At 53.5% G+C, this 13,196-nt stretch overlaps 1 protein-coding gene across 4 annotated transcripts in view; it reads left to right on the top strand.

Annotated features, from left to right (window-relative positions):
* The window catches only part of SYT6 (synaptotagmin 6), a 60,878-nt gene that overhangs the window by 35,486 nt on the left and 12,196 nt on the right, over positions 1 to 13,196 (top strand). For all 4 annotated transcript variants that reach the window (XR_009345365.1, XR_009345364.1, XM_059137543.1 and 1 more), the window contains exons 4-5: positions 7,794 to 7,914; positions 12,157 to 12,328. Coding sequence is in view for 2 of the 4 variants with exons in the window: in XM_059137543.1 (XP_058993526.1) it covers positions 7,794 to 7,914; positions 12,157 to 12,328 (293 nt within the window). In the remaining 2 variants the exon portion in view is untranslated. The remainder of the gene's footprint in view (positions 1 to 7,793; positions 7,915 to 12,156; positions 12,329 to 13,196) is intronic.

The raw sequence follows: 13,196 nt of genomic DNA, 5'->3' as shown, positions 1-13,196 counted from the left end.
ACACGGCAGATCGAAGTTCACCTTTGAACATCAGAGAGATCTGAGATTGCTGTGAGACGTCCACATTGAGACGTTGGGTTGGATGTATGAGTCTGGAGTCTAGAGGAGAGGTCCGAAAAGGGCCATAAATCTGGGAGTCCTGAGAATGCAAATGGGCATTGACATTATGGATGAGCAGAGAGAGAGAATGGGGGTTTAGAATCCCACTGTGTAGAGGCAGGGATGGGAGGAGAATGGAGCAGGAGCTGGGACGGAGAAGCCAGAGAGGCGGGAGGAGACCCCAGGGCAGGAGAGTCAGCCGCTGCGAGAGCCTCTTCACCCAGCAGCCACACCACGGTGAGACCGAGAGATTCTCGTGTGTCGGAGCAGGAGGGGGTAAAGACCTGAACCCTCAGGTCAGCAAAGAAACGAGGAAGCTAAAGTCTCTGTCCCCGGCCATGCGAGCTTGTGGCTGTGACCGAGACCAAAGCCCTGCCCACAGGCATCCTCGGGGCACCTGTCTGCAGAAATGCCCCTCAGCTACCCCAGGAGACAATGGCCCTGGGACCAGGGCATCTTCCCTCCTGCTGAGAGCCCCTGCCCCCACCACCCTGCTTGGGGCAGAGATTAGATCACTCACAGCCAAGATGCCCACCCTCTAGGGAAGGGGGGAGGGGAGGACTGAAGGCGGTTTGATAACCACACAGCAGGACAACTGGAGGCTAGAAAGGATGAACCCATTCTCATTGGTAACTTCATTATTGCGCCATTTATTCCTGTCATGAATGTGATGCCAGTGGAAGACCAGAGCAGAGTCCCTGGCCTCCCATGGGCAAGCCCCCATGCGGTAGACTTTCCAGCTTGACCAGACATTGCCTCCATCTCTTCTAGAACTTTCCCAAACTCTACTCTCCTCAAGTTCCTTCCACCCCCTCACAGCCCCTCTCCCTTTCCGCCCACCTTTTAAAAAGTCATTAGGAAGAGATCTGTACCTCCCAGTGTGATTCTGACTCACGGATATTTGCCCAAAAGTAATGGCGCATGTGAAACACTAAACCTCTTTTTGAGGGCAGGTTCATGGAAGAGAGGCTGAGAAAGTTTCCTAAATAAAACCATCTGTTTCCCTGAAGATGCTCAGTTACGGCAACATTTGCCTCCCCCTCCCCCCGCCATGTGCTTTAATCTCTCAGGTCCCAGGGACCCAGCTCAGCCTGAGCATCTCACCGACTTCCTCCTGCACGCCCTGTCCCCCAAAAGCTGGAGGGTCTCTCTCTTTGCCGGGGGCCATCCAGGACTTTCAGAGTCCACGGCACAGGCTGCAGCTGGAGTCCACTGAGTTCATATAAGGCATCTCTCTCCTGCCAGATCATTTATTCACATTGCTGCAAAGCCCTTGGGGGCAGAAAGCACTTGAGAGAACAAGCAGGCAGAGATGGAACGCAGAACAAATGGAACCTGCCTTAGCCCCCCGGAGGGAACCCGAGCATCACAGCAGCCTTGTTCGCGTTCCATCTTGGCCACCCCCAGCTTTCTCCCCAAAGCCCTAGAAGCTTGAGCCTGAGGAAGGGCAGGGAGGGAGCCAACCCAGCCTCAGTCCCTCCCCGAGCACCCCCCACCCCCAGCTCACAGCAGGAGTCCTGGAAGCTGCTGAGGAGGAGCACGCCCACCCCCTGGGATCCAGGGGCGCTGGGCGGGCGGGGTGTCACTCTCTGCTCTCCGCCCCTGCAGCCCCATCATCCAGCGGGTCACTAGAACCTGCTGATCGTTGTTTCAGAAACGTGCTGCCTTTGCTTCAGGGCATTTGTAACACTTGATCTTTCAACTCAGAGGCATTGGGAACCCCAAGTCAGACCAGGGGGGTGAGAGTAGGCAACCCCAGAGGAGGGAACAGAGCAGCTGGCCTGGAAAGACGAGTGTCGTGCAGGGACATCAGAGGTAGGGACAGATGATTTCAGGCAGTGGCAAGAGCAAGGCAGAAGCATGGATGTGCAGAAGTCCCCACCCTGCATCTCACCTTCTGATCCAGAATCTCTCACGGCCCCGCCTCAGCCTAGAACGGCCTCACTCGTTTCCTCTGCTCGTTTTCCTTTGGCCCATCTTGCCAAAGACCCTGTTGGAAGCCTACCCTGTAACCCCAGGGCACCTTATTACTCCCTCTTTCGCCCCTTCCCCCTACATCTCGCCCAAGCCTGTCTTAAAGCATGGATCACCCCAACAGATTTCTTCTATGCTTTCTCTTCCCTGTCCCTGCCCGAGGACTGTGAGATCTTATAATATTTGCAAAGATGGAAGTAATAATTATAATAGCAGTGAACAGTCACTGAGAGCCTGCTCTGAGCCCTGCACTACGCCAAGCACTCTACACAGATGACGTCATTGAATCCTAACAGCAACCTTAAGAGGTGGCTGCTGTGTTATTAGCCCCATTTTACAGATTAAGAAACCAACACTGTTGGGCGCCTGGGTGGCTCAGTGGGTTAAGCCGCTGCCTTCAGCTCAGGTCATGATCTCAGGGTCCTGAGATCGAGTCCCGCATCGGGCTCTCTGCTCAGCAGGGAGCCTGCTTCCTCCTCTCTCTCTCTCTCTGCCTGCCTCTCTGCCTACTTGTGATGTCTCTCTGTCAAAAAAAAAAAAAAAAGAAACCAACACTGTGAAAGTCAGTCGCACTGCTCATTAACATCACAGCTGGAGCTTGGATCGCCCCCCAGCCCCGTCCCCCACCTCCTGCCCTGAGCTGACTGAGCCCCATTCCATACTCTCAGCCTTTCTCTCATCAGCCAGTACTTACTGAGCATTTACTGTGGACCAGGCCCTGGACTGGGTGCGACAGAGACCCCATCCCTGCCCTCAAAGAGCCCACGATCTAAGACAAACTGAGCATCTGTCACAGCATCTGCGTGAGCGATAGGAAAGTCAGGGCAGTGGCCTGGGCTATGGAGGAGGAGGAGGTCTGGGGTACTTTGGGGGCAGAGGAAAGGGCCCAGCCCCAAGAGCTCGCCAGCCTCCACCTCCGACTCAGCTCTACCCCGATCCCAAGCCACAGGCCTTCACAGAGGGATTGCTCCCTGGATGTTTTTCTACCCATTGGAGGCAAGTGGCTTCCACCCCGTCTCTCTTCCAGGCCGCCCTGCCCTGGGGTAGCTTAGCCGCACTTCCTACCCTGTGCTTCAGAGATCCTTTTCGGTCTCCTGTGGCCTTCCTCAAAGTGTAGCAGATACTTCTCTGCTGCTGACGAGAGATTCCGACAGGCCACTTAATGATTAAGAGACAAGCGTTCTCTAAGAGATGGGGAAGCATGGTTCTTACTTCGCTTAGCCTGGATTCCCAAGACAGACCCGGAGCATGGATGCCACTCATTGCCTATTTGGAAGGAAGAGAAGGTGGCTAGCGCCGGAGAAGACTAAAACACTTGGGGGTAGTGGGGACCGAAGGAATGAGAGCGCTTGGATTTCAAGGCGAAGTTGCTAGATTCCTTGAGGCGGGTTCTAGACAGCAGTCGGGCATCCTTGGGTGGTCTCCTCTGGTGATGTTGATGGTAGGATTTCCAGGGTGTACCCTTGGGTTTTATGGCTGGCAGGGAGGGACTAGAATGTTCAGGACGATTCTCCCATGTTACAGAGGCGTGAAAGGACGAGCCCAAGTTCTCGTGGCTGAAGGATTCGTGGCGGATTGGTGGCTCTTGACTTGTGGTTCACTGTTTTTTCCTGGGCAGCCCCCAGACAGGAATTCTCTTCTGTGCTTGGGGCTCTGTAAGAGGAGGGGACTCTGTTGCAGACAGCCTACCGGGCAACCCACAAGAGCAGCGGTGTGCCAACAGAGGGGCCCTTCAGAATCCTGCGGCTCTCTGCCCTCTCCAAACTCTAGCCAGGACTGAGAGCCAGAGCTCCTGGACCCCCATCCGCCCCCATCCGCCTGCAGGTTAGCAGCTGAGAGGGCCACGTTGGTTTCTGCCAAGTTCTGGACAGCAGTGACCTCTCCATCACTGGGGAGCTCATTACCAATCAGGGGCCCTAAGGCGGCCTCCCCTGACAGCCAGTGAAGATGAAAGCAATAATGTGCGGGCTATTCTGCAGCCCCTGGTCACCCTGGTTTTATTAAAGCCAAAGTCTCAGGCATCATTAATGAGCATAAAGGACTGGCAAGGAGTATAGGAGCTCCTAAGAGAGGGGGTGGGGCAGAGCAAGGATCTGGCGAGGCCACCCAAGGGGCCGAGCTGGGGCCCAGCTTCCCAGAGAGGGAGGTGACTGCCAGGAGATGCTGACTCTGTGTTTGCTTAGCTCCCCCTTCCCTCTCCTTACTCAAAAGTAACCTCTTTATTTTCCTTTATCAAACAGGCCAGTCCTCTGCTGCCTGTATGGGCAGGGGAACAACACCCCCTCCGTCCATTGAGCCAAGGGCATCCAACTTGCGGTCGGGCCCCGTGAGGCCCAGTGAGGTCCTGGGTCCAGCTGCATGCCCCTTCGCTCCTGTTATCTCTCTGTCTGCAAGTCATGGGGGCAGATTTTGGCTTGTTTTCTTTACTGTGCATGAAGAAAGGAGTTCACGGTCAGAAGCAGGGACCACAATGGGGGTAGGGAGCCCCATACCACGCCATAGACTCAGCACCCCTGTGCTGCCCAGCTGCCACAGTCCTGTCAAGGAAAGAGGGGGCCCTGCTGGGCTGGTGCCCCCCTGGAGGGAGCCATCCTTGAGAGCAGTGCAGAGAGCTGCACATGATTCCCCCACACCCCAAGCCAGTCTCCCGAGTCCAAAACAAATCAGCTCGGACTCCCCCAGATAAGACAGCCCTTGAAAGGGCCACTCTGCATTGTAGGGGGACAGTGGCAGGGAAATCAGCCCCTTCAGAAGGGGCCACTGACATTGAGAAGCACTCCTTCCAGGGCTCTCCTGGCTAAGATAGGGCCTTGTGTTTCAGTTTGCGTTCATGGAGCTCCTCTCACATGTGGCCGCTTCTGAAGCAGGGGTAGGTGTAAAGCAAAGCTAAACCCAAAGGGGTCTCCACTCACCAGAGGTTAGTGGGAGGGCACGGGGGCAGCAGAGGGGGGGACTTGGTAACACCGTGACTCAGGGGCAGAAGGTGCGGCCAGGGTAGGGGCGAGAAGTGCTCTCCGTGGTCTGGACCCTGGGTGAGGACCCCTGCAAGATGCATAGCATTGCCTGTGCCAGGACAAGAGGAGAAACATTTTGGCAAAAGGGACCGAAGCTCCACCAGTCTTGTGGAACGGAGGGTTGGCGTAGAGGAGTAGAGAGGAAGTGAGGTGAGGAAGCAAGATGGGACCCTCAATGCAAGCTAAGACGCAAGCTTCTTGATTCCAGAAGCCGAACAGGGGGAGCCTCGGTGGGTATTTGAGCAGCAGCCTGGATCTGTAAAAACTGGCACCAGAGCACTCACTAGTCACGCAAGTGGCTTAACTTGGGCAAGCTACGTGACTTCACCAAACAGTCCTTTTCTCCTGTCTGCGGTGGGGATAAGAGCACGCACCTTGGGGGGCTGTAGTAAGACTCACTGAGATGATTTGGCAAAAGACTTGGCATATGGCAGACACATGACTGAGTCTGAAAGGTTTCTCTAGCTTCGGGTAGGAATGAACCTACGAGGCTTATGAGGGAAATAAAGGGAGCTGGGGGCCCCCTCATGCCTCAGTGCCTTGGTCAGAGGTAGAACTTCCAGCCAGGTGCACCAGGGACCTGCTACATGAGGGGAAGGTTGCACTTCCTCAGCACCATGCCACAGGGCCATTTCCTTTGTCTCCCTCCTTGGACTAGGGGACTAGGGGGACAGGAGACATACCCGAGGGAGATGGGGACCCTGGCACCTTTTTTGAACTATACACCCCCCAAGACCATGTGTGTGCTGAGGGGGGACTCTATCTCCACAGAGCATGGAGCCAAGTTCTAGAGGAGCCAGAGTCCTCTTGAGGTGCTCCCTGGGTGAGCCTGACGGTGCTTCAAGATAAAGTGAGTGGGAGGAGCGCTCTCCTACGAGTCAGGAGTCCAGCTGCGTCTCCCACCAGCGGTGTAAGCCTGGGCAGAGCTTTGAGACCTGTGTTTGAACACTGAGGTCTTCAGCCTGTGAGGTGGAAGGAATAAGGACACTTCCTGCCTCACAGAGTTGCTGTGCACAAGAGAGTTCGTGGCTGTGGGTGTCAGCTTGCTGGCTCTGCACTGCTGTGGGCTTCTGTGTGCTGGAGGGGTTCCCACCTCTAAGGAGTGTACACCTCTGTGCCCCCAGCCCCCCTCCTGGGGAGCTGGGGGGTTCCCTTTCTGCTGCTCTGGGATTCAACGGTGGAGGCAAATAAAAAGACCAAGGCTGAGTCTTGCGCTAGAGCGAGGGTGGGCACCCATCCCGCCTAGAGGAGAGCCCTGGGACCCCATGCTCTGGAAGGCGGTGAGAGGCTTGGATTCATCTCTAGCTGGGGCCAGGTGTCAGGTGTTTCTAGGAGTCCTGAACAAGGGGGGTTCTTTATGAGAAGAAGGGACAGAAACCTTGGTGTCACCCTTGACTGCTCTCTTTCTCACACGTTGGCTCCTCAGGGAGGCCTGCCCCGGCCAACCTGTCTAAAATTCAAACAACTGTGGCCTCCCCTATGAGCATGACACATCCCCCTTCCCTGCCTTACATTTTTCTCCTCGATACTTTTCACCGTCTAACTTTTTACCTTTTTTCTTGTCCTTTGCCTGAATAAAATGTAAGCTCCGTGGGGCCGTTGGGGCGGGGGGAGGGGGGAGGGTTGTGTATTTTGTTTTTATCCCGTATCTCTAGCACACAGAACACCACTTGCACAGAGCAGGCGCTCAGTGAACATTTGTCGATTGACTGAATGAATGAATTAGCAAGCGGATGGCCCATCCGAAATCAGAGCCCCTCCAAACCCTGCCCTCCTCCTTCACCCAGGGTTGGGGGCCAGGGAGGGGCGCACCAGACCTGCCTCAGAGCCTGGGGGTAGTTTGGGCAACAACAGCATCCTCCTCCATCAAGTGGGGAGCAGGGAGAAGAAGCAGTCCAGCCAAGTGCGGTTTCACTGGACAGACGGACATTCTTACCCTCTTTGAAGTTTACTGAGAAACTTCCTAGGATGGGGCGCCCCCGGGGGCAGGAGGTGCTATATTCTCTGCCGGGTCATATTCGAGGGATGATCACATTCGAGAGAAAAGGACAAGGTGGATCCAAGGCCTGGCACAGACCCAGGATGGGGAGTGTACCTCTGCTAGGCAGCATGGCCTGAGCAAGGTCACGATCCTTTGTGCTTTCGTGACGAGGCCTGGAGGTTAGAGTGCTGGGTGGTTCTCCGGAGAGGCGGGGAAGCTGCTGGGCAGAGGGACTGGTGAGGGACAACTGAGCCTGGGGGCTGGTAGCAGACCTTCAAGGAGAGAGCCCCGGCTGGCCGGAGCTTGCCGGACACTGTCATGCCCACAGCCGGGCAGGGCCTGGGGTGTGGAGTCAAAGGGGACCAGTGGCTGAGAAGGGCAAACTGGAGGGGACCAGGACGGGGCCACTCCGGGGCTGCTGGTCTGGAGGCTGCAGCCAAGGGCCAATGGAGGGCAGGGTAGGCCCCAGCAGGATGGCAAGGACTGGGACCAGCATCTGAGCAGAGTTGAGAAGGAACGATGCACAGGGCAGATTCTACTGAAGAGGAACATCATTCTCATAGTCTTTTAGTCCCAGTTACTCCCAGCAGGGAGGCCAGACCCTCAGGTCCAAAAGACAAGGCGCTCAGCCTCAAAGAGCCTTCTCCTAGGTCCCAGAGTGGCCCTCGGCAGCGGCCCTGGGAGCCGTGTTCCCTTCATGTGCCCTCTTGTCTGCTTTTTTGCAGGAAAGCGTGGATCTGGGAGAGATCATGTTCTCCCTGTGCTACCTGCCAACAGCAGGCCGGCTCACCCTCACAGTGATCAAATGTCGGAACCTCAAGGCGATGGACATCACAGGCTACTCAGGTATCTCTTCTCCCCAAGTGGCCTGCCCATTGGCATTAGCTCCTCCTGTCATTTTCCTGCAAAGGAAAGAGAATAAGAAATAAACAGGGGAAAACAAACAAAAAGCAAACCAAAAACAAAAACAAATTAAAAAACAAAACAAAACAAGGGAATTCTTTCTAGTTACATGAGGCCCCAGGACTTTCAAGGGTTTTGTCAAGTTTGAGCGTGCAAATGTTTGTAGGTTCGCATGGCCCTGGGGCAGCCCCACAGATCTATCTAGTCAAGGGGACAAAGCCCCTGCAAAGCCAAGTGTATTTATATATGAGTTTTTTCTGCAGGGCTCGTGGCCCCAGCCCCTGCACCAGGATTGCTCTTAGGTACAGAATAAGTCCTGTTCTAGCAACTGAGGACATGCTTGATTGGGGGCCAAGCAGAGACTGATCCTTTCTGTGATTCTGTAAGTCGTGATTCTTCCCATGATTCTAGAAGTCGTTGTCAGAGGAGGTATCGGAGTTTTGATACAACAGAGGCATTGTTTGAGTCCCAGGAGCCTCCTTCCCCCGGTCGGCTCACATTAGCCCAAGAAGTATCCCAAAGAGCAAATGTGCAGAACAGCCTGGGCTGTGCTCAGAGTTGCAAATGTAGGGAAAAGCTTTTTCCCCTGACCCATCACCCAAGTGGCTCTTCTGATGAAACAGATTTCCAGTGTCAAACCACTCCAGAGGTGCCGATGTTTCCTTTTATTCATTCATTATTTATTTTCCTCGAAAACCCCTTAGTATTAGCACAGTGACTATAAAGAGGGGATGGTCCAGCTGCAAACCTCCGGGCCCAGGTATGACCTGGTGTAGCTGGAAGATGAGGTACTAGACCTTGAAAAATTGGGTTTTGGGGAAAGGTAGTTGGAAAACGCTGAGGTAATGTGTGTCTGCTGCCGCTTTGACTCCCTCAGAGCTTTTGCTCCCAGCCCCCCATCTCTGAGCAGCGCTTGAGTCTTCCAGGCCGAAAGCTCCCCAAGGTAGCATCCACCCTAATGCTCCTTCCGCTGGAGCTCCCACTGCACTTCAGGGAGGACGCCGGGAAGGGCTTAAAGAGCCTCTCCCGACGTGTGCAAAGCTCTCAGGCCCCTCCAAGTCGGCGTCCTCCAAAAATACAGCCAATGTAGATTTCATTTCAATATCAAAATAAGTGCATGCTGGGGACAGAAATTCGCTGAGGACTGTCAAGTCTGCTGAGGGAAATAGGATTTTGCTGCCTAAGTCCCCACACTATCTTCTCTGGTGTAATTAAATTGATGTGCTAGAGAGAGAGCTTACGGCAAAGCCACTGAGGTAATCGTAACGGCCGTTCCACATCAGAGGGTTGGGGGGAGAGATTTTTCTCACGCTAAATTCTAATCTTCCTCTTGCAATTGACCCTCTTTTCTACCTGGGTTTGGAATCTGCTGTTAAATCTCAGTTTGATTCTGAAAATTCAGGGGTCCTCTTTTTGTCAGGAATTTCTGCCTGTTTGGTTCACAGATGTAAGCAAGTGTCTGGAACAGAGCATGCAACACACTAGGCTTTGGATAAATATATTTTGAATGAATGAATGAATGAATGAATAGTGCAAGGAGCCTTGTCAGAGGGTGAAACAATGGGGCATGTGTGCGGGGGGCCCTCTCAAACAAGATCTCTTGTTTTTGAGGATGAGTTTGAGGTTGCCGTCGGTCCAGACTTGCTTGGATCTTGGGCTAAAGCAGGGAGTGAGTGGAGCTCACTGTCTGTTCTTGATTTCTATGACATTGACCACCAAACCTGAGGGTCTACCTAGTCTCCTTGATTTTACTAGTCCTGAGTCAATTCCCTAAGCCCATCCACTGGAATGATGACAAAATAATAATAAGGATCAGGACACCGCAAAAGAGTGATGAGCAACAGCACTCATCTTTCCCACATCTGGTCTTTACTGATTTGAGTCTAGTGGCTTAAAATGTAAACTTTGGAGTCAGACAGATCTAGGTTCAAATCCGAGGCAAGTTCCTGAATCTCTCCAGCCTCCATCTCCCTATCTCTAAAAGGGGATGATGATGATAGATATTCTATAGCATTGGTGGGAAACTTAAAAGACACAAGGTACATAAATCTCAGCACAGTGCCTGGCACATACTGAATGCTAGACTGTGATGGTTCCCACGACAATGGGATAAAAGGTACGGCCAGGCTTTGTGCCCCCTCCCTCAGCTGCATGGAACATCATAGGCTCTTAGAGAGCAAACAACCTCCAAGGTCTTACAAAGCCAGCATTCCGCTGGAAGCCACACACTTTTTGGCCCCAGAGAATGCTAAGGAACAGTCATCCCTCTGCTTAGCCTCTTGGACAATCACGAGATTGATGGTCTCTCCAAGGGAGCTACACCCACTGAGTTTTATAAATGGATATGCCTCGTAGGAGTGAACAGAGGGGGGGGAAGGAAGCTGAGTCTCTCCCAGTTGGTGATAAGCCAGCTATCTGCCTAGTGGCCTCTGGGACAGTTGGCTCTGTCACATTTTTTCCAAGCTAGGTGGCATGGGACACCGCTGGGCTGTGGGAATGCATGGGAATGGGCATGGTAAGGGCTAGGAAAGCACTCGGGCAGCCTCAAGCCTGAAAACGCTTTCCAAGGCACTGTCCACATTACGGAGTGTAGACGTTGCCGTGTTAGTGATGGGTCTTATAACAAGCTTTCTCCACCTGACTGCTCGGACCTCTACCCTGCCCTGGGCATATCCATAGAGAATAGAGCCCTCCAACATCAGAAAGCTGTCTCACAGAGGTTCTAGGAACCCCACCTTCCTTTTTACTGACAACACCTCCGAGAGCAGGGCCTTCCAAATGGGTCATTGGAAACAGCAGGTCGATTAAACACCACTGTTTAATCACAGTCTTGCCAGCTCCCTCGTAAACCTGAGTGCCCCCATGGTTTAAGGCATAGCTGCCCTGTCGAGTTAGTTAGTCCGCAGCTCCTCTGGGTGTCTGCAGCAATGCCTTCAAGGCTTGGTGTCTCCACTCACATGTTGTAGTTCTCTCTAGCTTCCCCAGCGCTGGGTGCCTCAGCTGCCCTGTGATCGATGTCCAGGGAGCGTGAGGGCCTGGCAGGTGCTCAGTGGCCAGGAGATAGAACCACGTGCCTGGGCCTCAAGGTTCCAGGCAGCGGCCGCTCGGCCCACAACCTCCCCACCCCACCGCCCCCATGGCGTCCCAGGAAACCTGGCTCCTAGGCAAGAAGGTGTCTCAGTATATCAGCATCTCAGAAGCTGTTATTACCTGTGAGTCGCTCTCCCATTTCTTGAGCTGTGACGCATAAATAACCATTATGATGGTGCCTGAGACACCTGTGCTATGAGCTACAATAGGTGTCCCTTCACTCAGATGAGTGGGAAATTTCAGGGTAGAAGGGTGACCATGAAACGTGTATTCAGAAAGCTAAAGAAGGGACAGGGAGGGGGGCGTGTGGAGGCTCAGTAAAAAGCTATCTCCTCTGGCGATGGAGAGGATCCAAGGTCCCACTGGGCAGTGAAATGTCACCGGGCTGCCCTGAATCTCAGGAACCCGCCTTACTCTGGGCCCCAGCACAGCTCCGTCGTCCTCCTCTGCCCCAAAGTGGGCAGGAAACGGCTTCCGGGGAGGCAGAGAGCAGGGTCCTTCTTGATGCCAGCTGGAAATGAGCTTGCTGGGACAATGAGACCCATAATCCTCTTGTCGGTGGGAGGACACAACAGCATTGCGACTGTCACCATGCCTTTACTCTGACAGCTGCGACTCCTTGGGTGTCATCGGCTTCTGTTTTTACCCCCTCCCCTTATCCTTTGGTTAATAATGCTGACGAACCCCCAGAGGAAAGGACTCCAAGCAGGTGAAAGGAAGGGTGCCTTTGCTCAGCTTCACCACCCTTCGGAGCCAGCTGGCCATCATGGAGCTGGGAGGTGGGGCCGTGAACCGCATCCCCACAGGCAGGTGTCCTGTCTGATTTGAGGCCAACTTCACCATTGGTGAAAGTCCATTAGGCATTCTCCCAATAATCCTGAGGTCGCTAAAGACTCTGTGTTTTATGAAGCACGAAGTGTCCTCAGAGACAGGTGCGCTGCATAAATACAAGGTGGCTTAATTATCCTAACAACCCACTGGTACCATCCGATGAGCAACAGTAGGTCCATGGCTTCCATCCCTCTGCTGCAAATGATGTTCCAGGACATCTGGTTAACATGCTCCCTTCCCTTCCCATCACTCCCACTGGTGCAGATCCATATGTCAAAGTGTCCCTGCTTTGTGACGGGCGGAGACTGAAGAAGAAGAAAACGACCATAAAGAAAAACACTCTAAATCCTGTCTACAATGAAGCCATCATCTTTGACATCCCCCCAGAGAACATGGATCAAGTCAGTCTGCTCATCTCGGTTATGGATTATGATCGGTAGGTGAGGGTCCCGGAGGGCCAAGGTTTCCTGCCTCTCACTCCCACGCCAGGGCAGTGCAGGGTTTCAGGAGCCCATTGGCCTCAAGTCTGGCTCTACTCAAGAAAGGTGCAGAAGTTTGAGGAAGAGCCTTCATTCCCCTGAGCAGAAGCTCATGCTTTGATTCCCAGCAGGCCCATTTCCACCCATCAGTTTCCCTGAATGCGCTCCTGCGGATTCCTTTTCCTCCATCTGGCACCAAGTCCGAGCACCTCTCCTCTCCATTTCTTATGCTACTACCGTTCCCACTGACGGACAGCTGTGCAGCCTCCCAGCAGACGGCCTCCACCACTCCCTGACTCAAGTCAGCCAATGCGTGGGAGGCTCGCCTTCCTTAAAAACCACTTTCTTCAGAACCCTCTGTGGTTCCTGTTAATCCAGGCCCTTCCCCTGGTTTCTCAAGACCTTCCAGAATCTGGACCCAGCATCATCATCCAACTTCATTTCCCCTTCCTTGCATGGATTTCTTCTCTTCCACTTACCCAAATCCTACCTTCCATCAAGGCTGGCTCAAAAATGTTTCCCAACAACCCCTCCCCCACAACCTCCGCCCCGAGCCACCATGACTCCTCTCCATTTCACTCCAGCTGAAGGAGGGGAAATAAAAAAAAAAAAAATTTAAAAAAAAAACCACAAAACAAACATGCAGTAAAGCCTTCATCTAGGATTTTTAGCACAAGTTCTCGGGCATACTAGGTACTCGCTGAACATATTTGCGTGAAGACTGATATTCTTGCTGAGTGAGTAAATCACATTCTAACCACTGGCGGTATGGAGAAGTGGTGCTTAGAGCAGGGTGATTTATTTCCAAAAGCCGATGTCTCGAGC

The sequence above is a fragment of the Mustela lutreola genome, chromosome 10, assembly GCF_030435805.1.
Source record: "Mustela lutreola isolate mMusLut2 chromosome 10, mMusLut2.pri, whole genome shotgun sequence".
NCBI lineage: Eukaryota > Metazoa > Chordata > Mammalia > Carnivora > Mustelidae > Mustela > Mustela lutreola.
The sequence above is the reverse complement of the archived record's forward strand: the minus strand, read 5'-3'. Positions and strand labels throughout refer to the sequence as shown.